Below are 26,197 nucleotides of genomic sequence, written 5' to 3' on the forward strand. Positions count from 1 at the left end.
AAATTCGTATGCTTCACTACTTCTCTTCAGCGTGCCCCATCACAGAGGTTTTAGGCGGCTACAATAGCTCTCCACAAGGTAAATTATACAGTGAGTGACATCTCACTCCACGCGGACAGAGCCAGTGTGCTGTGACATTACATTCCTTCCACCTTGCTGACTTCCTGACATCTTTGTCTGGCATGGGCTAGAAAGCAAGGGACCACAGAAAGCAGAACACCCCCCCACCCCCCGACGAGACACAGGCTGCGTTCTGCTTCACGCTCTACCGCCTGCTGCCACCACCCAATGTCATTACGCCGCCAACACATCCAATTACACGGAGTCATGTGGCCCATGCAGCAGGGAGCGAAGAGAACGCCTTGTTGGTGATGCGTATTCTGCGGTCCTTGGTATGTTCTTGATCCCCCGGCCAGAGACACACAGACTACCTCTTTCCAGATCAAGAAGATCTAAGAAAGCAGATGAGGTGGAAAGGAGAAGGAAGACCACACCGCTAGGAGTGTGGAGGTTAAGACCAGGGACTAGTAGCATGAACTTAGCTTAAGACTAATCTAGCCTAAATGGAAGTGAGGAACCCATATAGTGCTGATTGCCGTCAGTCAAATCTAGCCAATCGTATACTGCCTTTTCCCCTCTGAGCCCCTTGTGTTACAGATTTCAACATCCCCCGAGCAACAGTGGAAACTTTTCAACACGGATAACTATGATACAAAATCTGATCACGCTCTCTTCCAAGGCGTATTTGACTTTATTCTGTTAACAACATCTAAGACTTGCAAATAATATGTATTAAACACTTGCCTGTCCCTGTCTGTTTGCAAACTGGCCATGATAAAAGCCTGGTTTTTCAACTATGGCCCTTCATCTGTTCACAGAGACACAGAGACTTAGCGTTCGCAACCATTGCACATCTCTAGCTAACGGGCCCAGTCGGTTCTTCCATCTACAGCATAACGGCTGTAGACTGGCAAAGTTTGAGTAAGATCTTCATTGCAGTAAATCTCATCCATCCATCCATTATCCAAGCTGCTTACCCCAACCGGGGTCGCGGGATGCTGGAGCCTATCCCAGCAGTCATTGAGCTGCAGGTGGGGAGACACCCTAGACAGGCCGCCAGTCCATCACAGGGCTGACACATTCACACCTCTGCCTCCTCTTCCTCTGTAAATCTCAGTGATAAGCAAAGTCAAAGTAAAGCTTTTGCAGGGATCCTCGTTCCAATGCTTTTTTCCCTTTTGAATATTTCTCTTTCTGATTCTTGAAACATACTTTTGAAATATTTTTGAACATTTTTAACCATCCAAATGACTGATGAGGTTTATGCTGTTCACCTTATCAGTTTTCTCCCTAACTCTGGTCGACTGGCATTCCCCATTTGGCTGATTAAAACTTGCAAATAAAGAAGTTTTTCTCTGGATTGTACTGTTCCAAAACACAGAGGTTTTCAGCTGACGAAAACGGTACTGATCTTGAGTCACTAGGTGGAACTGTTTTGTCCATTTTTTTCCTCTTCTGTCAATTGGCTCATTTTACCTAAAATGCATTGCATGACTACCTGGTCAGTCTTACCTTACTCAAAAATAGGTAAGTTTTATGTAACATATATAAAGTTCAAGTCTATAGAAAGGCTCACGTAAGGTTAGAAATAAGTCCAAAACTCAGTCTATCTTTATGCAACTGACCCCTGAACTAAGTATTCCAATCACAAGTACCATAAGATGTATATTTAAAAAAAAAATCTCTGGAGTTATGTGGAAAAAGATCCCTCGTCAAAAGCAAGGAGTTTCTCTTCAAAGCACTCAGGGTCAATGCTGAGGCTCAGCGTCAAGTTGGAGAATCCGTCGTCTTTTTCTCTGATGTCCTGGACAATTCAATCTATGCTTTACGGACTCTGGCTGGTCTGATCTCGATTAGGCACCAGATACTTAACGGTAGCTGCTCGGTTTCGCTTCAGGGCTGAGGGGGAATAATCTTCTCTCAAGGGGAACGGGAGCTTAAACCTAGAGGAGGTAGCTGGGGCCTAAACATAAACCCTTGGAAATACCTCGTCCTCTCTCCTCTTTGTGGTGAGGATTATTCCCTTTGCACTTTGGTGCAGGGAATTAGAATGAGTTAAAATCTCCAAAAAAAAAAAGGTCTTCACTGTCCTCAAGGAATGCATTGGATAACAACTTAAGAGGAGTGGTTTGCACTTGATGGCTGCAGACCACTTCATTAGTCAATGGCACATCACTTTTATACCACAGTGGTGAAATAGTCACCAATTAACTGATGTTAAAAAAAAAACTTTGGAGGAATAATGCATCTCGAAAATATGCAAGAAAGACTTCTTTTGGATTAAAAGTACTACTCTGCTCTTCCATAAGAGTCATCCGTGACGGATAAGCAGAGCAGAGAAAGAAAAAAAAACTCTCTCCCTTTGTCCGCATTTGTGTTTGTGAGTGTTGCGCTCCAAAGAATTATATCAAAGCGACTGATGGATGTGCTTTTGCTTGATGCAACATCAGCAGCCATACAAGCAGATAGTGCAATTACACACCTGCATGCAAGGCAGAAGCCTTATCCACAGCACAGTAAATGATCCACATACAAGTAAACGAGCCTTGCTAAATGGCTTGGAAAATAACCCTGTCTTACAATGTGGCAGTGTGTGCATGTGTGTGTGCATGTGTGTGTTTGAGAGCGAGAGAGAAACAAAGAGAAAGCTTGTGAGACCGTGGGGAATTCTTAAAGCCAGAACACACATTATCAATATCTATTCACTCCCCCCTCTCGCCACTTTACAAGCTTTAGGTGTGAGCCTTATGCTTTCTCTCCCTGTGTACATTAATCTCAACAGTACCTGCAAGCATCAATATCAAGTCTACGTGTGACTGATGAACGTGTTGTTTTCCAATGCCTCTGTATGAGAGCCCTTTTGCAGTGAGTGATGGTTAAAATGCTGATGGGTTTGTCTGTCATCGCCTCACCTGAAGTATGAGCTCAGCTGCACCAAGTCACTTGTTACGCTGCCGGATAACAAACTCACAGGAACAAATAACATCGCGGCTGTCAACGTCAAATGAAATCCGTACGCAGAGGTTTGGAACAAAGAGAGAGAAGATTTCTGAGGAGCTGGAAAAGTCTGACTCGGGGGTTTGGAAACAAAAAAATAAAAATAGGAATCTTAAGGAAAGTGAGAGAAAAAGGAAGGATGTGATGTCTAAGTTTAGCAGCTCCTGGGAGCAGGCAAAGCCGTGTTTTTTCCCCTTCATTTTATAACCTTTTAAGTGTAATGTGTGCTGTGTGGGGCTAATATGAATGGCATACTGGTGAAATATTAAACCATGGGAAAGTACGGTTTACGGACCGCTCACCCCTGAGCTCCCAGCTCAGGGTCAAGCTCTTCATAAATTCACCCCTTTTTGTGAGACTTGTTTAAAAAAAAAGAAAGAAAAAAGATTTATTTTTTTCCAAAAAAAAAGTTTCGAGACTACGTGCAAGGAAAAACTGTTGACTAATGCCTAAGTTTAAAGATCACAGTTCAGCCCTGAAAGAAATTACTTTGCATGATGTGATATCAGATATGTATAGACAGAGAATAATTTATGCAGCGCCATTTATTATGTCAGAGTCACTATGAGACTTGACACATGAAGTTTAATGGAAAGAACGCTGTATGCTTTCCCAACAAGAGCCCCTTATATAATTACTCTCTCCTTATGTTCTCCCACCTTATGGCGCGAAGGACAAGGTCAGCGGCTTTGAAAACCCTGAGAAATGGATCATTTTTAACACATATATTTAGTTGAACACACACACACACACACACACACACACACACACACACACACACACTCACCTAGACAGTTGTGCCCATCGTGAGCCAGGCGGAAGCCATCGTAGCACGTGCACCTGTAATTTCCTGGGATATTGATGCAATCATGGACACAGCCCCCATTGTATTCAGTCGCACATTCATCTAAATCTGCAGAGAGAAAAGAAATGGAAAGAGATTGAGAAGCACTTCCTGGGGCAATGGGGGGGGGGGCGAGAGGGGGCTTAAATTCACAAAAACTTGAACAGAATCAATTTTTTTTAATTGTCTAACCTTCGTTTTTTTTTCCTTATCTCAGACATATTGATCATGTAAAACTGGTAGGAATGGCAGCTCCCATGGCTGTTGATTCACTGAATGTTAATACTGTGAGCCCCAACCGGATTCAACCGCTAAAGTTGAATGAGCAATACACTATGTGTATGTGTATTTGAACATACTGTTGTGGCTAAAAATGTGAACATACTGTTGTGGCTAAAAATGACAGGAACTATGAGAGAGAGAGAACAAGAGAGCGAGAGAGAGAGAGAGAGAGAGAGAGAGAGAGAGAGAGAGAGAGAGAGAGAGAGAGAGAGAGAGAGAGAGAGAGAGAGAGAGAGAGAGGCAGAGCAAGAGAGAGAGACAGAGACAGAGAGAGAAAGAGCAAGAGAGACAGAGACAGAGAGGAGAGGGAGACAGACAGACAGACAGACAGACAGACAGAGAGAACAGGCAGAGGAGGGTGAAGCAGCAGTGCCAGAGTGCAGAGTGAGTCCAGGGAATGTCTGCAGCACACCATGATGGGGTGGGGGCGGGGGGGTAATGCAGAAGTGGTATAACAGTGTTAGGGTTGTAGTGCTCAAGTATGAACTCGGTCACAAGTCCACATTTTAAAGGTCTTGGTCTTGTCTCAGACTTCACAGCATAATGACTTGGACTCGACTCGTTCTCGGGCGGTATGGACTCATAATAATATTACAAGACCCGTCATCACGTACATCATTTTACTCACTTCCTATTTTTGAAGTGAATACCAAACTTCCCCTGAGGACATCAATAAAGTGCAATGTTGTTATGATTAATTTAGATCTCTGAAACAAACAAAAAAAAAGTAAAAATAAACATTACAATGTAGTGAAATCTAGACTTCTACAACAACGGGATTTGCATTGTTCTGGGGTCAGCCTTTACAGAGGTTTTGGCCCCAGTGGTCTGAGTTGGACTCACCCCTTTACAGACTTGATCTGGACTTGGTTGGTCATAACTACCTAGACTGAGTCTAGTTAAATTGTTAGTTATGATTACAGGGTTGGCTGACGGGTCCGGTACCGACTGGAAATTCCGACATGGCAGATTAAGGGTATTGTGCATCGCCACTCAGCACTTACCGATCCGTTTAGGATCTATGAGCAAGGTCATTCAGCTCTGCTTCGTGGCTGTATTAACTTTAAGACTTAATTGTACTTGACAGCACCGAGACAGGACTGACACTGGGAGATGTGGCGCTACTCTTCCCTGCCTCACAAGTTCTTATTCTGCTTGCTTTGCTCCCTGTTTGAAGAACACAAACACTTGAACTTTTTCCTAATCAGCCCACCTGAAACACCAAGGCCTTGTCAGACAGAGGACGTCTTCTTATCCAATTAAGCATAAAAAGCGAGTCTCTCTTGATTGAACGGGTTTTCTTTGAAAATTTAAGCAAATACTCTGTTTTAATTGTGCTTAAACGACAATTGTGCTTTACAGACAATGATAAGAGGCTAGGGGCGTCCGGGTGGCATGGCAGTCTATTCCGTTGCCTATCAACATGGGGATCGCTGGTTCAAATCCCCGTGTTACCTCTAGCTTGGTCAGGCATCCCTACAGACAAATTGGCCATGACTGTGGGTGGGAAGCCGGATGTGGGTATGTGTCCTGGTCGCTGCACTAGCGCCTCCTCTGGTCGGTCGGGTTGCCCGGTCGGGGTGCCTGGTCAGTCGGGGGGGATAGCGAAATCTTCCCACGTGCTACAGCCCCCTGGTGAAACTCCTCACTGTCAGGGGAAAAGAAGCGGCTGGTGGCTCCACATGTATCGGAGGAAGCATATGGTAGTCTGCAGCCCTCCCTGGATCGGCGGAGGGGGTGGAGCAACGATCAGGACAGCTCAGAGAGTGCGGTGATTTGCCAGGTACAAATGGGGAGAAAAGGGGGGATAATCCAAAAAAAGAAAAAAGAAAGCTAGTAAGACAAACAAAAAAATGCAGCAGTGGGGCACTCCGGTAGCTCACCTGGTAGAGCACGTACTGCATAAGGCTGAGTCCTTACCACAGCAGCCTGGGTTCAAATGTGGCCCGGGCCCTTTGCTGCATGTCATCCCCTCTCTCTCCCCTGCCTTTCCTGTCTCTCTCTCGACTATCGCTATCAAATAAAGGCAGAAAATGCCAAAAAAAAATTTTTTAAATGCAGCAGTATTTCATGATAATAAAACAAGCAAATACGGCAAGCATAGACTATAACACCAACATAAAACAAAAGCTGTTGGAAAGTAAAAATGTTCTGAGGAGTTACTTTTTTCCTTTTCTTTCTTTTTTATCCAACTATCCAGCTCCCCAATTTTAAGTCTCTCGGGCACAGAAATACAGATTCAAGGCAGATAGGTCGGCAAGTGGACAAATCCCCTTTAGTTACACACCAAGAGCAGGTACTTGAGAATAACCATCTTATGCGCAATTATATCCAGACAATAAATCTGATTCAACCAATAACTAAAACATTAACAGCATTAACTCCATATTCAATCTTGGCTGCAGATGCAGATCAGACTGACAGCTGTACAACCTTAGCGATACCTTAGTGATACTGGCAGACTTTAGCTGGCCATCCCACTCAGTTCAACATCCAACTTAGTACATATACCTTGCAATGTATTCGATAAAGCAAACTTGCATAACCCACAGGCAGAAGGTCATGGAAAAAAAAAACACAACTGACGGAGTTAAAGAATAACAATCGTAGGGCAAAAATGAAATTGTGAAATATGGTTTTATAAAAAATACTAATAAAAAAAAAACAGTGAGACATAACGATCCAGAGACTTTGGGGTGCATCTAAAGAGAGAGAGAGAGAGAGAGAAAAAAAAGGGCAAAAAAACAGTCTTGCGTCTGACTGCCTGCACAGCTCGCCTTGGGCTGTGGAAACGTCCATGACTATTTGGCAGGCTCTGTGACTGCTGTTTCATCCACTATCTTAATTCTCTTCTCTAACATGTGTAGGAAATTTACTGCTTCATTTCATCTTGTCACAAAGGAGCCATCTGCACCTGGCTCTCCCTCCTCCCTCCCTCCGTCCGTCCATCCGCCGCTTTATCCATCTTCTCTCCTCCCTCTTCAGGAGAGCTTTAAAGCTAATGAGTCATGTTGAGAGGGACAGGATCTGTTATCACGCCTGTCACCGGTCCAGGGGCTTACGTGAACACAGATAAGGCAAATCAACATAAAATGCACCATTTACTTCAAAATAAAAGTCCTTCCAGTACACAGGCAACAGCGGCAAATCTTGTTTCTACAAAGTTGTCGATTAAAAAAATAGATAATTTTTGGCAAGTCTTTTACCTTCACAGTACTTGCCGTCCCCTTTATAGCCTGATTTGCAGATACATTTGTATGACTTCAGGGTATTCTGGCAGATGGCATCGATGCTGCAGTTGTCAAGCGCCTCAGCACACTCATCCACATCTGGAAAGGAAGAAAGAGCAGATATTCAGCAATTAAGTGGGTGAAGATATATAGAGGGGTATAGCTATATAGATATATATGGGGGAGGGGTATTTAGTGGATTAAATTGAAAGACAGGTGAGCTGAAATGGTGGTGAAATGGAAGATATCGCACTAATCAATAGGGGATTTTACACGATATCAGTATACTATATCACATTGTAGATATGCAAAAATACAATATTCAAGATTCCAACTGAGGTTCATCACATTGAACTTTCTGGAGAAGTATGTAAAGTACAGGCCAATGTCAAACCAGTAAGAAATCTTAAAACAGATTCTCTTTATCATCAATTTAGACAAAAAAACTGTATACCACTACATGATACTATCCAAATTTTGTCCCCCAATACCACTGAAAGACGATGAATCACAGTATTAACTGATTGCCCAGGCCTAATTCATTCACTCAAAATGATTCATTAGCTTTCTTTGTGGCTGTGGAGCCCCAGACGACAGAGAATCTGTATCTCACCAGACCACCTTAAGCAATACGTTTATCACACCATAGAGAAACCAAACACACTGAAAAAAAGTATATCTAGTAAAATGATCACAAAACAGCAACCAGCATTGTAATATGTTTGACAGAGACCGCCACACTAAATCATCTCGGGGACTATTGTTTTTTAATGTTTAACACAAGCCACCATGTAATCACCAAGACAAAAACAAAGTCAGTTATTGATTGAGGTGCCCTGACCTTCAATTGACCGACATGCTGGTCCAATGTTCCTTTGCCTCTCAAAAGGGGATTTAAAAACTGGACCAATAAAAACATTCCCCGTATAATCCCGAAATCCCCAGATGCTTGAATAACTGAAAAAAACAAATGGAAAATTCAGCTACATGATGAACAAGCCATAGAAAAACCAATTAGAAAATAATTTCCCTGTGGGGATTGCTATTGTTATGTTAAAAAAACAACAATGTGTTCTGTAACTTTACCTTTTATTGGTTAAAAAAAATAGACAAGCTTCTCAAAATTCATTTCCATACCATAACCAGCAATCTTACTGACCAATTCCATTTACTTTTTATTCAAAGCCCTGCTTAACTTCTTTGGGCAGAGGCCAGCAGCCTCATACAAAGAGAAATATCAAAAAGGGTAACTGTTGTGTAATTGCCAAGTTGAATAAGTGTAATACAAAAGAGGAGCTGAATGGCAATGGATTTGGCCGGGAAAAAAAAAAGCACGAGCAGGATCAGGTTTGCCTTCACGGAGCGCCTAATTCCACCTGATCCCAGTTAACTAGCCCAGGTGTTTGGGATTACCCCCCGCACACAGAGGAAGGGCAGCTTAAACAAGGTTTACACAGCTTCCAATATCCACTCTCATCACAAGCCCTCCACAGGGGCCGTCTGATCCCACTGGGAGATGATGTGCAATTTAAGCCCTTGAGTTTAGCATATTGGCCATATCAGCCCATTCCTGGAGGACATGTCTTCCTGGGCAAGAAAAAAAAAAAAAAAACAACCTACAGCACTAAACAGATGCAGCTCTGTGGGGGAGGCAGATTTTTATAATATAAAACTTGCAGCGAGTTACCTGATGATAGAGGTCAAAACTCCAGCAACACGTGTAGTATATAGAACAACTTTATTGTTAGAACAACTTTATTGTTAGAACAACGCGTTTCGGCTTGTGGCCTTCATCAGGGTCAACCCTGATGAAGGCCACAAGCCGAAACGCGTTGTTCTAACAATAAAGTTGTTCTATATACTACACGTGTTGCTGGAGTTTTGACCTTTTTAGACTTTTTCCCTTCTCCATGCACCTTGGAAGTAGATGAAGTTGTGCCAGAAACCACTACTCTGCTTCTTCGACACTTCATATATCCACAGTTGGGATGAATGATATATTATTTTCAGTACTGATATCACAATGTACACATGTGCAATTGTCACATTGCAAATGATGTGAGGAAAATTGAGCCCAGCATCATCATCAACTTTTTTTTCCCCCCTTCTTCTCCCAAATTGTACCTGGCCAATTACCCCACTTTTCCGAGCCGTCCCAGTCACTGATCTGGGCATGGCTGCAGACTATCACATGTCTCCTCTGATACATGTGGAGTCACCGGCCGCTTCTTTTCACCTGACAGTGAGAAGTTTCGCCAGGGGGACATAGCATGTGGGAGGATCACGCTATTCCCCCCAGTTCCCTCTCCCCCCTGACCAGGCACCCCGACTGACCAGAGGAGGCGTGCAGGACACATACCCACATTCGGCTTCCTTCCCGCAGACACGGCCAATTGTGTCTGTAGAGACTCCCAACCAAGCTGGAGGTAACATGGGGATTTGAACCGGAGATCCCCATGTTGGTAGGCAACAGAATAGACTGATACGCTACCCAGATGCATCATCAATTTCTTTAATCACTTGATGGAAATAAACACTAGCAAGAATCACATTTGTCGAGCATCCAGGTAGTGTAGTGGTCTATACCTCTGGCTTGGTGGGGCATCCCTACAGACACACTTGACCGTTTCTGCAGGTGGGAAGCCGGATGTATATATGTGTCCTAGTCGCTGCACTAGTGCCTCCTCTGGGTGGTTGGGGCGCCTGTTCGGGGGGGGTAGCGTCACTCCACATGTATCGGAGGAAGCATGTGGTAGTTTGCAGCCCTTCCAGGATTGGCAGAGGGGGTGGAGCAGTGACCGAGACGGTTCAGAGAACGTGGTGATTGGCCATGTATAATTGGGGAGAAAACAGGGGAAAAAATCCAAAAAAAGAATCACATTAGTCATGACTAATCTTGCAGAAAAACAAGTTAGTCCATCAGATAAGTAACAATGTATCCTGACTTAATGCCTTCTTGGTTATTGGTCCTGCACCCACACTCTGCTTGCACAGCAAATGACAGATCACTCATTCATCCAACCAGTCACAATCATTCTCATTAAGGACGGTGTTGTGAAGCCTCCTGTGATCTCCTAAGTCATTCCTAGAAATCACCCTTCCTTCACTCATTCAAAGACGAGGCACCTTCTTTAAGGGTAAGGAAAGTGTATAAGTATGGTGCTGATCAGGGACTAGCCTGGATTGATTGGTGGGTATTTACTGAATACAATGGTGTCACATTTAGTCAACCAAGTACTGAACAAGTGCCTTGTTTACCCTTCTAAAATCACCCAAATCATTGTTAGAGTGATAAAATCTTAATAAATAGTGCTATTGAAGTTAACAGCTGTGTATATCTGGTGAAATTACACTATTCCTGTTTTTAATAATATCGCAATACTTCGATAAAAACAACAATATTTTAATCTAAATTTTTTTCCGCACATCATTCAGCGCTGCTCCAAAGGAATTGCTCTTTAAAATGCTGCTCTTACTCTGGGGAGTGAACCGTTTTTAGCTTTTATTTAACATATTCTGCAGTTTAAACCCCCAACACCTTTAAAATGACACAACTGTGTCAGTCATTTGTTATAACATGAAATATGGCTTGTGCCTACAAGTAGTAACCATTAGTACAGCTATTTTGTATGTCTGGACGTGGTGGCACAAGGGACCCGGGACTGCATGGGCAGCCTCCCATGACAAGTTTACACGAAAGCCATTTACCAATGCAAGAGCTTCCCGGGTGCCGTATTGATTTATATGATACGAGAAGAACAACAATTCTCCTGGGTGAAAAAGCAGGCTGGCTTTTATTCCCACACTGATTGTCTACACGGATAAGAGTTGAAAAACAGGTGGCGTGGAAGTGTTCTTCAATAGGTATTCATCATAACAAAATATTTTATTGTCTTTTTTCCTGGTTTCAAAGGCTCCGTGTGTTAATTTACATGTGTTAAAATGAGAAAGTCAAACAATTCCTCCTCAATGTTCCCTTTCTTTATTAACCTTCCCCCCTGGAGAATCAATTCAATTTATCTTACTGGATATCTTTTTCATGCGCTAACAAAAATATGCTTTCGTCTTATAATGAAAATTGCTTTTTTTAGGGGGATCCCGCCCTTTTCTCCCCAATTGTATCCAGCCAATTACCCTGCTCTCCAAGCTGTCCTGGTCACTGCGCCACCCCCTCTGTCGATCTGGGGAGGACGTCAGACTACCACATGCCTCCTCCGATACATGTGGAATCGCCAGCTGCTTCTTTTCACCTGACAATGAGGGGTTTTGCCAGGGGGACGTAGCGCGTGGGAGGATCACGCTATTCGCCCCAGATCCACCTCTCCATGAACAGGTGCCCTGACCAACCAGAGGAGGCGCTAGTGCAGCGACCTGGACACATACCCACATCCAGCTTCCCACCCGCAGACACGGTCAAGTGTGTCTGTAGGGACGCCCAACCAAGCCGGCGGTAACACGGGGATTCAAACCAGTGATCCCCGTGTTGGTAGGCGACGGAATAGACTGCCATGCTTCCCGGATGCCCATGAAAATCACTTCTTGACAATGACCCAGCCATTTTTTCCCCCAATATAATGTGCCATCTCAGGTCCTACTGCCCAAGGAGATCAATATCTGTAAGCATTACTTTGTACAACCTGCACCAAACATTATTTCACTAACCGTGAACATGAGTATGTAGTACATCACTATTTCATAAAGCTTACATGACCAAATCTTGCGACTACATCGACAAAGCCGGGCTTAACATTTTAATAAGCAGTGTGATACTTTATACACCTTTGCGTACCTACTAAGCTATGGATATCAATTTACAATAATATTGCATTTCTATTGGACACTTTCACACAAGACACACTGGGATACTCGAGGTCGATATTATCTGACGCCAATCCACAGTTAAGGCCCTATTTGCTCACGCTATCAAAATGTGATCTGTATCTGGATATGTGATCTTGACTAAATGAACATTCAGGTCACACAATTCAATCACGTCCTTGGCATTTACATCTAGTATTTAATATGTGCTATCCTTGTCTACACTGGGATCAATTCAGTTTTGTGTATGTGCTGTGCAAAGTGAAATCAGCATGTGCAATTTTAATTAACAACAAAAATATGTAGGTTTTCCTTTGTTGTACAGAAGAGTTACTCTCTTAGGACTCAAGACAGAGGTGACAAAAAAAATACAAGGCTTTTGCCGCAAGTCATGTTTGCAGCTTCTGTGAATGCCAGTAGTGACTTGCATCGTGGCTGAGGTGAAGGAGTGATGGCTGGTAGTTGACAATTTATTATCAGGGAGGGAGTATTTTTAGACTCATTGCCTAAATACACTCACACCACATGGCCTTAATGAGATTTCAATCTTATAGTTCAATTTAAGATTGTGTGTCCTCTGTTAATGTTAGCCATTAGGTCCTTACTTCTTTATTTATTTGACGGAGAGACCATTCTTGTTGATAATGTCCTTTCTGGATCAATGTTTAGCTTGACTGTTTCTCCATAATTCTAATTTATTTTTCTATACATACAACTTACTGCGGGAATTGATTGATTGTTTCTGTATCCGGCCAATTACCCCACTCTTCTGAGCTGTCCTGGTCACTGCTCCACCCCCTCTGCCGATCTGGGGAGGGCTGCAGACTATCACATGTCTCCTCTGATACATGTGGAGTCACCAGCCGCTTCTTTTCATCTGACAGTGAGGAGTTTCACCAGGGGGACACAGCGCGTGGGAGAAGCACACTAAACCCCCCGGTTCCCCCTTTCCCCCAAACAGGTGACCCGACCGAACAGAGGAGGTGCTAGAGCAGCGACCACATCCGGCTTCCAACCTGCAGACACAGCCAATTGTGTCTGTAGGGACGCCCGACCAAGCCGGAGGTAACACGGGGATTTGAACTGGCGATCCCCGTGTTGGTAGGCAACGGAAGAAACTGCTATGCTACCTGTCTTGTGTTTTATACGTGCTATGGCCTTCTCCTGGATCACCACCTTGCCGTGGTGGAGAAGCTTCCTGTACTAATAATCCCAAAATCTATGCCGTCCGGAGCTTGGCTTCTGGTAGGTTCACCCAAGGTGGATAGGTCAAGGGGGAGGATTCAGATGAAGCGCAATCCAACAAAGACCTCAATGGCGGAACTGGCAGAAGACAATCCTGGAGAAGCCAGATGAAGGCTGCAACAGCGGGTAGTCCCCAATCATCTTGGTTCTCCATGCCATTGGACTCTGGCCACCCCCTGCCAAGGACCGTGTGGTGGCTGCAGGTGCATCAGCCTCTCCAGGTAAAAAGCTGTCAAGCACAGGTGTCCCCCCACAAGGATACCCACAAGGACTAGAAGGAGGACAGTCATACTTGACCCCAGGTGATCAACGATGGATGTGCTATGGCACAACCTAATTTAGACAACCAATTGTAAGTTTGTCTTCTTGTGCATTGTATGTAACGTATATATTATCAGCGAATGGCACCAGGTGTTAGATAAGTAGGCACGTTACCAATTTAACTGCTATGTTTATGATTTCTGTGCAAGGCTGTGGGCCGAAACATTGGTCTATTAAATAGAAAGAAAGAACAAAAGAAAGCCATGTTATGTTGTCATTGTATTCTTACAACGAATTGCATTGTTACAACGAATTTGTTCTCTGCATTTAACCCATCCCATTGTATAGGAGCAGTGGGCAGCTGCAGTACCTGGGGACCAACCCCAGTTCTTTTTTCCATTGCCTTGCTCGGGGACACAGACAGGAGTACTAACCCTAACACGCATGTCTTTGTATACCGTTGCATCCAGAACTGGAGCATGCAATTTTCTCTTTTCTTCTAAAAGTGTTTTTCCAGAATCTGCATCTCACAAGAAAATTCACTGGGCTTGCCTTCTTCCTGATCTAAAACTTACGAATAAATCACATTTGAGTACATTTGGCAGTGGCGAGGATGACATTTCTACCATGTGAATGGTGCTGTCTCGATAACGTGATAACTCTTTACTTTGTCTGAGATCCAATCACACAATGTGAGGAGGACCACAGGTGGTCTGCCAGGTCTGATCAAAAGTTGTTCAGAATACATGTGCATACACGTTGCATTAACGTGTTTCTTCTCATCTTGCCGAGTTATCCAAAGACAGATCATATCTTAATACCACAAGCCAGGCTGCCGTAGGATGATTGCTGCTGGTGGCAGCAACTATTCTGCGCAGGGCTAGATAGAGTACGTAAAAATGAAACTGTGTAGGCCTGCATGAGACAAAAAGCACTGTTTAAGAAGCCATGCATAGAGGTCATTGGGAACACTCCCTCTCACACACGCCTAACAACAGCTGAAATGTGTTGGTCTTGTTACAAAATCCACAATGCCTTTGCCGTGAACATAAACATGTCAGAATCGATACGTCCTACAGTTCAGTCCAGAGGACATTCCTCTGGATGCTGGGAAAAAAAGACAGAAAATGCAGAATGCATTCAGTAACGCTGCCTTGGTAATTGACTCATGCCAAAGATGAAAAGCTTGTTGTTGTTTTTTTTGCTTTTTTTGTTGTTTTGTTTTGGGGGTTTTTTTGCTCTTTTTTTTCACAGACTCTTTCTTTCGTTCTTTTGGTTTGATGTATCAAAGTTGTTGGGAACAAGTTGAGGCAGCAGAAGCTGAAGTCAGTGCTTTGAGACAAGGATTAATGAACAGTCAAAACAACACAACCCAAAAAGAAAGAGATGTTGGGAAACGCTTGGACGTTGGAGAAATTTTCCTTTTGGGAATATGTCGTTTTGGGTATGACTGGTGTCCCTTCTGCTCTGGTTCATACACTTTAAATATTAAAGTCACCGATGGCTTTTAATTTGCATTTGAATATGCATTAGCATCTGTCAAACACTGAATAACAACGATATCCTTGGAAAACTGGCACAGTTGTCTAATAACCACACTTGTTTTCTCACTACTAAAACTGACTGATACCGTTTCACTCATGTGAAAAGCGTAGCACCCAGCGTGCCGTTTAACATTAAGTTGTGCCAGCTTCAAAATCTGCCCTGAACAGTTTGTCAAGCCTCTCATTTCTCACCTGCACATTTACATTTTCTTGGCTGAGGAAGTTGAAAGGCGGAAAGAAATTGCATGAATAAAAAATTAGCAGATTTACTTGAAAGAGGGATCTAAAGAATAATCAGAATGTTCATTATTGTCTTTCTGTCCACTCAGCTGGTTGTTAGGAAAGCTAATGTGAAAAACCATTAGACCATACAGAGTCTTTGCCTCTTATTTCAAAGTAGCTGTGACATGTGAGTCAGAGCTGCCGGCTAAGGGCTGCTGGCCATGGAGGTGAGACCTTGTCAGAGGTGCTTTTCCTCCCTGATTTATGGAAAGGGCCTGGGATAAGCGGTGTATTTAGCTAGGCCAGCTAAAGGGGTGTGAGCAGGAATTGGACTCAGAGCGGATAGGGTGAGTGTGTGGGAGAAGTGTAAGGCCCAAGGTGTGCAGTTCAAACACAGGGTGATGTTTACTTTGAGTGTTGAGACCCTCACTGTTTGCTTGAATCCCCGGGCCTGCCCCCCCCCACACTCCCCAACCCATTACCCCTTCCTTCAGATACAGATACAGAAATAGACTGCATATAGAGAGGACATCCGCAGAGATTACCTTTACAGCTGCCTGCCTGCAGCTGTGTGCCGATTTAACATTCAAAAAAATACGGAGGCAACCAAAAGTTTTTGGGGTACGGCACGACTGACTGGGATGTGGCATTTGAACGCTCGCAGGGTTTGCTGTCAAACAAAAAAGCTGGAAACCAAATCTCTTGCAAAGGAAATCCTTGATTTTCACAAGCTCTTTGCGGCGCGGGAGGAAGGGCGGTGGGTTCACATCCATAAAAGGTGTTCTTGGGATCACAGTGTTTGTATTACTGTGTGTAATTATGAAGGAACAAGTATTGTAATTATCCATTTCAGCACCACACTTACACTACACTTAGGGTTGCGGTTGAGGAGGATAGGACTAAGGTCAGGATAATTACATTAGGTACAGAGTAGTGGAGAGTAATCCAAATACTTAAAGGACTTTTAAGAGTGCAATACTTCAGAACAACATTCATTGAAATTTAAGACTTTCAAACTGATGGGTGAAAAAAAAATCAAACATTCCAAGTAAAAATGTTGTGTATAATTTTGTGCTAATTGTAAATTGTCCATGAACTCAAACGCATTATAAATGTCAAATTAGGCTATTTGAAAAAAGAAAAACAAACGAACTCGAATTCTCGAACTAGAATTCTAGAAGTTACATTGTTTGACTACACACGTCAGTGCGTTTCAACAAACCAAATATTTCAGTCTTACAAAGAACCTCCATGACCCAAGGGCTTGGGTTAGTGGTGCTCCAGGAGTCATTTATTTGCTCCAAAAATGAATCTGGAGTGGTGGGCAACCACAGCAAGTAAACAGACACCATTTTAAGAGAAAAAGAAAAGAAAAAATAGAGAAGTACTTGTGAATTCTGTGTTTCTCTCAACACAATATATATGATCCTAATGCCTGAAATAAAGACTGTATTTTAACAATAAGGTATGCACCTAACAGTTTTAATGCTACTTCTGTACTGGGGCTGTGAATCAGCAGGCACCTCCCAATTCAACATTACAATGATATTCTAGCTTCAATTGGATACATACTTTGATTTTTCAAGTTTCGCATTATAAATATTGTGATTTCAATATTGTGATTTTTAAGGCTTCATCCTGCTTATTTACAGTAAAATGTGAAAACTGCTATAAACCAAAGTAAATGTACAAAAAAAATACATTTATTCTAAATCCCATGCATTACACAAGCTTAGAATGTAACGCTCAAAAAATTCACACATTCAGTGATGTAGAAATCATTCCATCAAACCTCATCTGTTCATTTTGCTTCAACTTCAAATGCTGGGGTATTAGAATCGTCACGGCTTAGTATTGCGACTTTGCACTGAATCAATTTCTCCCACCCCCACCCCAATATTGGCACTCAACCCAAAACAGGCACAGATTTAAAATCAAGCCTGTGTTATTCACAAGGTTACACTAATTCAATGTAATGTGCTATCGGTGTCTGGAGATACATTTGCTTTTTAACCATGCGTTTGCTTAGACAACCGGTTGGGTCGTGAAAGGAATCGTTCACATACTTGCCTTTGTACTTTGCTTGTTAGTGGAGGATTCCACTAGAGGGCACACCGGAGAATTAAGGATATAAATAGAACTTCTGGATTTGCATGCTGTAAACAATAAACATGGTGACACTCAAAGAGGTTACTATTTTGTCAGTTCTTAGCTCAGGGCAGCCATTTACTTTTGCAGGTTTTCGCATCAACTTCTGAAATGGTACTGATCTCACGCTAGCTATTCTATCAAGCATATTTGTCACCATGCAGCAGCAATGACACATCGCACAGATCTGGGTAATTCCTGACTTGGTTCAATTGTCTTCAAAACGTTCTGCCATTGTTGTCGCTGCTGACGTGCCAATTGACCCCTGACCCTGTCCCATCCCCATACTGCCCCTACACTGCTCCCACCGTTCATGTGCTTACTGCGTCTTGTGGACCGCATACTGTTAATTTCTGAGTATGTGCACAACCAACGCTCCAAACGGACGCAGGATACTTAAGGCAGCCATTATGCACACGTGAACGCGTAGTTAAAATCAAGTATATCTCTGGCCTTGCTCTGGTGAAGCCAGAGGAAGTGAAGGCGAGGTTATGGGAAGGTCAGGAACTGTGGCCAACATGTAACAGCATTATCACAGCAAACTGCGCCCATCTAAATGATTATGAAGCCATGCATGCAGTACAGGAGACTAACCGTACTCCAAAAAAATACTTTGGGCGAAATGCAGACGTCAAAAATTAGTGCAGAATTTAGCATCTTTCCCCACTGCCACCCAAATCCCCCTCAACTAATGAAGGGACACACTGTTGGTTGTCTGGCAAGCTTCTGCAAAGTTGTGAATAAAAATATCAACTGCTTCCATTTGGGCTATTTACCCTCATCCTCCACACACTCCAAATGTTTAGGAATCACGACCGCCGACTGATGTTGGGCTGTGTTCACAACTGTGATCACAACTTCAAACCCGGTCCCTCCCTGCTTATGTCCACCAACCGTGAAGCCTCAGTTTAATCTGAGGGCAATGGGAAAATGAACAAGAGTGTAAAAGTAAAGTTTCAGGAGGGCTATATTGTGCCAGCATGTTGAAAGACACCCACTGTGCTCGATACCCTTACAACCGAGTCATTTCTCACATTTTAATCAACACTTTACTTTCTCACCAACTGTACAACTGCTAACCGCCCACCAAAGAGCCTTTCTATAATTAACCAAAATTAAGTTTTTTTTCTTGCATTGATCCGTGACTAGGTTCCTCAAAGACTTCTTAGCACTGCAATAATTGAAATTACTTTTATTGCAGATTTATATAATAAGAACATTTTCTCAAAATAATGAACTCATCACATTGCATTTTTTCCAAATAAAACTGAACTGAGAATATCAACATCCATGATACAGTTCCCTAAAATGAACAAAAGTACACCGTAAGTCGTACTACAGTAATACTTAATACACATAAAAAATAAAAATAGAAGAAACAAAATTAAAAAGAACAAATGCTCATTGCATTTTCAAAACTAACTACTTTCCACGCTTGTCTAATGTATATAGTGTTATCCTATGCTTATATCTTATTATATTTATAGTGTTTAGTATATTCTTTATATTATGTATTCTATAGATTTATATATATATATATATTTAATATAATATATAATATTTATAGAGTATCTATCTATCTATCTATCTATCTATCTATCTATCGAAAGGGTCCGTGTTTCTACACTGCAACCTTATCACACACATTTGCACATCCCCTAGCCTGGGAACCAGACGAATTCGCAAATGCCAGAGCAAATGTAAAACATGAGCTTGCAGATTCGTCTGGTTCCCAGGCTACACCCCCCCCATTACATACATTTACACTCGTATAGTCTCATGCAACCATACCCGACTCCCGACTCCCCTACTAACCAATACTGCCCTTTTAAATATAAGGGCAGTATATCTTTTCAACATACATTTGTCTCTAAAATGCCTTATAGGGCATGATTAAGGAGTGTCCAACTTTATCTTGAACTTAATCTTTGAGTTATTCCTTATATGCACAACCAAATTGATATTTGCTACAAAAGCTTTGTCTCACATTGACTTCCAATGAAGCAAAGGTGAAAGGATTTCACTGGATGCTTTGGCTCCGTCCTATTCGCCCTCTTGCTTTGCAATGTCTCCAAACTCTTATCCATCTTTTCCATTTAGGATGCTATTCATTCCTTTCTAAACTCAACTACTGTCTCCACTTCTGTGTGCCAATGCTATATGAGTGTTTGACTGATGCTGTTGGAGATCTTGCAGGTTTTGTTTTGGTTTTTTTCTTCTGCGTTCGGGTAAGTCAACTTGCTCAAGCAAACATTCACCCAGACAAGTTGAACTACCTTGTTCAACCTGATGATGCCTCTCAGTGCATTTCCCATCCTGTGTTCTCCCACCAAACTACAAACATCAGTGGAATACACAGCTTGCATATAAATCATTCCTCAGCAAGACGTGAGCTCGGAGACTGCAGCTGAATGAGCAGAGGAGACAGCGAGTGAACTCATCACCATGTCATTTATACTCATGAATAAATTTCCCAGGGAAGATAGTGCACAAGTTCTGGGAATAAATGATGGACTTTCGCCGTGCTTTTTGATCAAAGACTGAGCATTTCATTCCCCGCTTTTACTTTAGCATGTGTGGCCTTGATAGACAGTGACTCACAGACCTCCAGACCGCATCAAGAGGAAAACACCAATTACAGTAATTAAGTGAATCATAGAGCAATACAAAGCGAAAGATGGGGAGCTGGTGACACGACAAACTTTACCATGCTGAAAAGCTGATACATACCATCTGGAATAACCCGACATGACATATAACTATTTTCTATTAGGAAGCGAACCAACAGGAAAGTTCATTTCATAACATTTCAGGGGTTTATTTTCCCCATCCTTTTTGGCATGAGCCTTCCGGTGTGAAGGACTTCTTGGCCTTGTGCAGCATATTTTATATGAAAGAAGGGTGGCACTTAGACCTGCTGTGTACCTTATATTTATACGGCCTGAGCTAACTGACATGACACTCTCCTTCTGCACACAGCAATTACATTCATTTGCTGCTGCTTTAGCCAGATAAAGCACCAACCATAAAGATGGTAACATAGCAATTACAGCACAAGTGTGATATTTTTAGCCGTTTCCTGTCAAAACGAAGGTATAAATGTGAACGGCGCTCTGTGAAAATCGTGAAGCAAACATTATCAGGAAAAGCTTAGGGATGTGTAATGAGTTGGGTGAAACTCAACAGGCTGGAAACAGAGCATTCATTCTGTCCATTCAATTCACTTATATGGAAATATAATGAATTTGATGGCATGTCCAACTCCTCACCGTACGCTAGGTTTATCACCTATGAAAATGTTCTTAAATAAGATCAACAAGACAAACTGTTTTAAGACTGCATTTCAGATTTAGGCCTATGTAGTTCAATGCCTTGCACCTTTAATTGGCTTTCCCTCAGCCGGTAAACTTAGAATATATATATGGGTGTCTGGGTGGCGTGGCGGTCTATTCCATTGCCTACCAACATGGGGATCGCCAGTTCGAATCCCCGTGTTACCGCCGGCTTAGTCGGGCGTCCCTACAGACACAATTGGCCATGTCTACGGGTGGGAAGCCGGATGTGGGTATGTGTCCTGGTCGCTGCACTAGCGCCTCCTCTGGTCGGTCGGGGCGCCTGTTCAAGGGGGAGGGGGAACTGGGGGGAATAGCGTGATCCTCCCACGCACTACGTCCCCCTGGCAAAACTCCTCACTGTCAGGTGAAAAGAAATGGCTGGCAACTCCACATGTATCAAAGGAGGCATGTGGTAGTCTGCAGCTCTCTCCGGATCGGCAGAGGGGGTGGAGCAGTGACTTGGACGGCTCAGAAGAGTGGGGTAATTGGCCAGATACAACTGGGGAGAAAAGGGGGAGAAAAAAATCCAAAAAACAAAAAATAAGAATAAAGAAAAGAAAGAAAAAAAGAATATCAACAAAATCAAAGACTAAATTTGAAATTCATTACACTGGCATGTTTTTGTATCAAGCAAATTTTTTAGGAATCACATTGATGCGGCTTAGTTTTTGTTGCTCATCATTTTCCCACAACCCGTTCACCATGATTCCATTTCGACAAATGGTGTGTTATTCGCTAGTATAATAATATGAAAATGTCATATTGGACATGTGGGGCCATTGCTTACTACTTTTACTAGTAACTGGATCCTGTTCAGTTTGAAAGGCAAATATCCCACTGACTAATGTCATTATCACAACTGCAAGCAGAGACATTCACTTTATTCATTGATATATGGCCTTCTTGCTCCTTTCAACCACAAACATTGATAACTGGCAATTTTCCAGACAAGTGGCATTCAAGTCCAAACACAGCAGGACTAATATACGCTCCTTTCAAGGAAGTACACTCGGAGAAAATTGTATTTGACACCTTTAAAGAAACTATTTATCAGGCTGGTACTCACTCATGCTCTTACATGCTTCTGACCAGTACTGAAAATGTCATTTCAAAAATGTCATGGATCAAAGAGACTTCATTTGAAATAGCTAAGCCATGGAACACCTGTATTTCCCATTAATCCATAGTATAGTTCACTGTGGCCTTCAATCAATACGAAGCATAGTTCCATAGAGTGGAGGACCGTGTGGTTTTCCCAGGCCTCCATTCAAGTGAGGAAGTTTCAAATGAGTCGGTGAAGTCATCTCTGTATCAGCCGAGAAAGCATTGGCCAGGGCCCATGCATCGAATAAATAACTGCTCTCTTTTTTTCTCTCTCTCGCCCTCGCTCTCTCTCTTTTGGATTTTTCAATGTATTGGGTTGGATTTTTCCATCACTAAGCAAGAATAAGAGCATTTCCTTTCATTTTCCAGCAGTCTCTAAAGCTGGCTCTCACCATCAGGAATGTAAACACACGCCGTCTGTAAACAAGGCTCACTCTGCCCCCCCACACAACCCCCCACCCCAATGCGACAACACTGACCACCACCACAGACTGGCCTAATGACATCCCTCACTGACCCCCCAATTCTCAAGGCGAGGGGCAGCTCCATTCTTCAGCCTTTAGGGGTCTCTCGAGGGGGGGGGGGTGAGGAAAAAGGCCTGGTGGATGGTGCAGTTGAAGGGAGCCAAGGAGCCATCTCACCAGCCGCATGAGAAAAGACAGAACGCTGAGACAACAATCCATCCAGATACATAATCCCAAATGACCGTATCACCAATTCAAAAAGCAAAAGAAAAACAAATTTGTGTCTATGTGTGTGTGGGGTGTGTGGGGTCTGTAAAGCTGTTAGCGGTGGTCATTAAGGAGGTGCATGCATGTGTGTGTATTGGGGGTGTCTTGGAGAATTAATGATCTAAGAGCTGCTCCAGCTGGCTGAGGGACAGCCCTCAGCTCCCACCGAAGGAGCAAGCTCCTCCTCAGTGGGCCATTGGCGCGAGAGGAGGCACTGGAGGTGAGTTCATCACTTGGGCGCTCTGTGTTGTAATAACACCAAGTTGATCCTCCCCCGAAACCAACAGGGACACACTCAGCATATCCACATCTGCACCGAGAACAAAGGACACTGACTCAGTGAGAGACAAAATGGGAAAAGAGGGAGGAAGACATGGGAGAGTGATAGTCCTCCGAGGTCTAAAACATATCATGGGCATCCTTCGGACCATGTCTCTATGATAAATGAACTCTTAATCCATGGAAAACTTGAATAGTTACTGCACTTATTCTTCTTTCACAAAGAGTGTCTTGATATGGGTGTGAGGGTGTTTAATCTTGCCAGTTTGCATATAGGCCTGTGTGTGTGTGTGTGTGTGTGTGTGTGTGTGTGTGTGTGTGTGTGTGTGTGTGTGTGTGTGTGGTCTGGTTCAGCTATATTTATGAGGACCAATTTGGGATTTGACTCATAAGAGTGAGGACATTTTGCCCAGTCCTCACTTCTTTGGAGTCTTATTTTGGAGTTGGGACTAGCGTATTATTAAATTAAGGTTAGGCATGTAGTGCTGACTGATGGTTAAGGTAAATGTTAGGGGCTTGGGAATTAATGTAGTCAAAGAGGGTCCTCAAAAGTATATTAAAACAAATGTGTGTGTGTGTGCGTTTCTCACTGGAAGTTTTCTGTGATTTCCTCGGCAGTGTATCACATATAAAACGTTGCCTGTTGTGCATGTGGGTATACAAGCATAGTATTAGTATACAGTAGCTTTCACAGCACTACAACCCTTCCAAATAAGGTGACAAATCGTGGTCACGGGGGCCCTTTGGACTGCTGATAAAGAGGTTTTGTGCACTGCGAGGGAGAAAAGGTGCCATTACAGATTTATAGGGAATCTCAACATCTGATTGGTTGCTTTGCGCAGTCACAGGAAATCTGTAGTGTCCATAGGTACCAGCTCTGTTTGGCTGTGACCACACTCCTACTGCATATACAATACACAATGCAGTGTACTGTCCTGCATACTAACCAGACCGCAAACACTTATCGACACACACTTATCAAAGTGCAGACAAGATGTGCAGACATTGTATGGTGATTTTAAGTCACTTCAGTTTATACGTAAGTGAAACAGAAGCATAAACTATTAATATTCTCAGATGTCACCTATCCACCCACTCCTTCACAGCCCGACACAAGTAAACAAAAACTCCGGAATATTTCTCAGGAGACATCTAAACAATTGCCACTGAAAAACTCGATGCAAAAACATATTTTTTCCCCAGACAAATTTCACGGTTATAATTTTGCCATTTTTCCGACAGCAGGATAGAATGGCAAATATTTTTCTCTTGCTAACTCGAGCCATGTTTTCTTAAAAAGTGCACATATAAGAAACACTCAAACAAAAAAGAAAGCTCAGCACAAATAATAATAATTTTAAAAAAAAAAGGAATACGGAAGGGGAATTGAATTAGGTGTAAATTCCCCTCACTCATCTGGAAAGCATACCTTTTTTCACAACCTCAGAAAGAGACCCTGAATGAGAAAGTCAGGTTTCCTGGGTCTGAATCTTGACACTCTGTTGCGGAACAGAAAATGTCTTGGTTTTACATTCCAACAGCCGGGATGAAAGCGAGCAACTGACCAGAACGAGGGCCCACTGAATCGCCTTGGGTCACAGCCTGTACCAGACAGCCTGGCTTTTACATGTGCCTGTAAACATGAGACTGCCTGCAGCCCCTCGGCCTGTGTGCCCAAAAACTGCCGTAAAACCTTTGAATTGAGTTGCTGCTACGGCACAGTGAAGCAACGGAATTAGAAATGCAAGCAACAATAAACCCCAACCATTCCTTCCCTTGTTCAAAAGATTCATTATCTGCAATGGAGCTCCATTTTTATTTATTCTTTTTTTTGGCCTGAGTGAAAGCAGCTCCCTCTATTTTGTGCAAGTGAGTGCAGTAGGCACCCCTGCCTGGCAAACGTAATCATTAATAAGATCCTATCCAAATTCACTCATCACTTGCATATACCTCTGCTTGCCCTTACAACACACCCACGCATCAAAGTCATTTCCAGGATTCATTGGCACATCGCTCTTGGATGGAATTGTTATCAAGTGCTTTCACCACTCAAGTAATGCCAAGATAATAATCTCTCTTTCTGCTCACTCAGCTGTTCTGTAACAACATGTACAGCAGTAGCGGAGCACCACTTGTCAGGCAGATGCTATCTGAGGAGTGTCTCTGCCGAGCGGTAAAGTGAGTCTGGATTGATCTCATCCACCCACACGTCAGTGACTGACCGGGGGCTACCCCAAGGCTCAACCTGCCTCTCATACTCTGATCACGGCTAGAAAACAGCTATCTCACACTGGAAGCCTGCCACAGAGAAAAGTGGGAAAAGACAGAGAGAGATAGACTCGATTATTAGATGTGTTCCTTCCTTATCACGAGAGCATTTCTTTTCAGAATCTCTACACTATAGAACAAGGACGCACAGTTTCATGGATGCAAAGCATTATTGGTTGACTGTTGCGAAGAGAACGATACTGGATCATTGTCTTACGTTTCTTTTATTTTCTCCCCAATTGTAGCCGGCCAATTACCCCACTCTTCTGAGCTGCTGGAATAGACCACTATGCTACCTCGACACCCCTGTCTTACATTTCTAACTGGAATTAGGCCTTGTGTTATTGACATTTTTAACGGAGCAGCTAATGTATTATTTACATCATATCCTGAATGTTGACATTGTAAAACTTATGTTATTATACCCAGAAAAACAAGCTGTCAAATCAGAAACACTTAAAAATATTTTACCCAAAAACTGACTTGTTTAAGCATATTAAAGGTACAATCTGCAATTAACCCATATAGCAGCTGTTCGCCCCCTTCTGCCGTTAGTCAAACTTCATAAACACTATTCGCTTTATTAACTTGCGAATGAGAAAACCCGCCAACGCCACATCAATTTTGATTCCCTTTGAGGCTTCCAATTCTCTCCATTTCTAAAATTCGCAATGTTGACCGAAGGTGAAATATGTTTCTTGTTGCAAGTAGAGTGCTTGTGTTGTAGCAGTACTTCCCACAGCCATGGCGGGGCATGCCATTATGGATTGTTCCTTTAAATGTCATAAAGCACGTCTTACTTGCATCTGTTAATGGCATTTCTGTAAAA

General features: G+C 42.9%; 1 protein-coding gene across 1 annotated transcript in view; it reads right to left on the minus strand.

Moving 5' to 3' along the window:
• Positions 1 to 26,197, minus strand: part of scube3 (signal peptide, CUB domain, EGF-like 3) — a 112,990-nt gene that overhangs the window by 81,929 nt on the left and 4,864 nt on the right. Inside the window, exons 2-3 of the mRNA XM_056272826.1 lie at positions 7,390 to 7,512; positions 3,845 to 3,970 (exon numbers count right to left, since the gene is read on the minus strand). Of these exons, the coding sequence (XP_056128801.1) occupies positions 3,845 to 3,970; positions 7,390 to 7,512 (249 nt within the window). The remainder of the gene's footprint in view (positions 1 to 3,844; positions 3,971 to 7,389; positions 7,513 to 26,197) is intronic.

Source organism: Lampris incognitus, chromosome 2, assembly GCF_029633865.1.
Source record: "Lampris incognitus isolate fLamInc1 chromosome 2, fLamInc1.hap2, whole genome shotgun sequence".
Taxonomy (NCBI): Eukaryota; Metazoa; Chordata; class Actinopteri; order Lampriformes; family Lampridae; genus Lampris; species Lampris incognitus.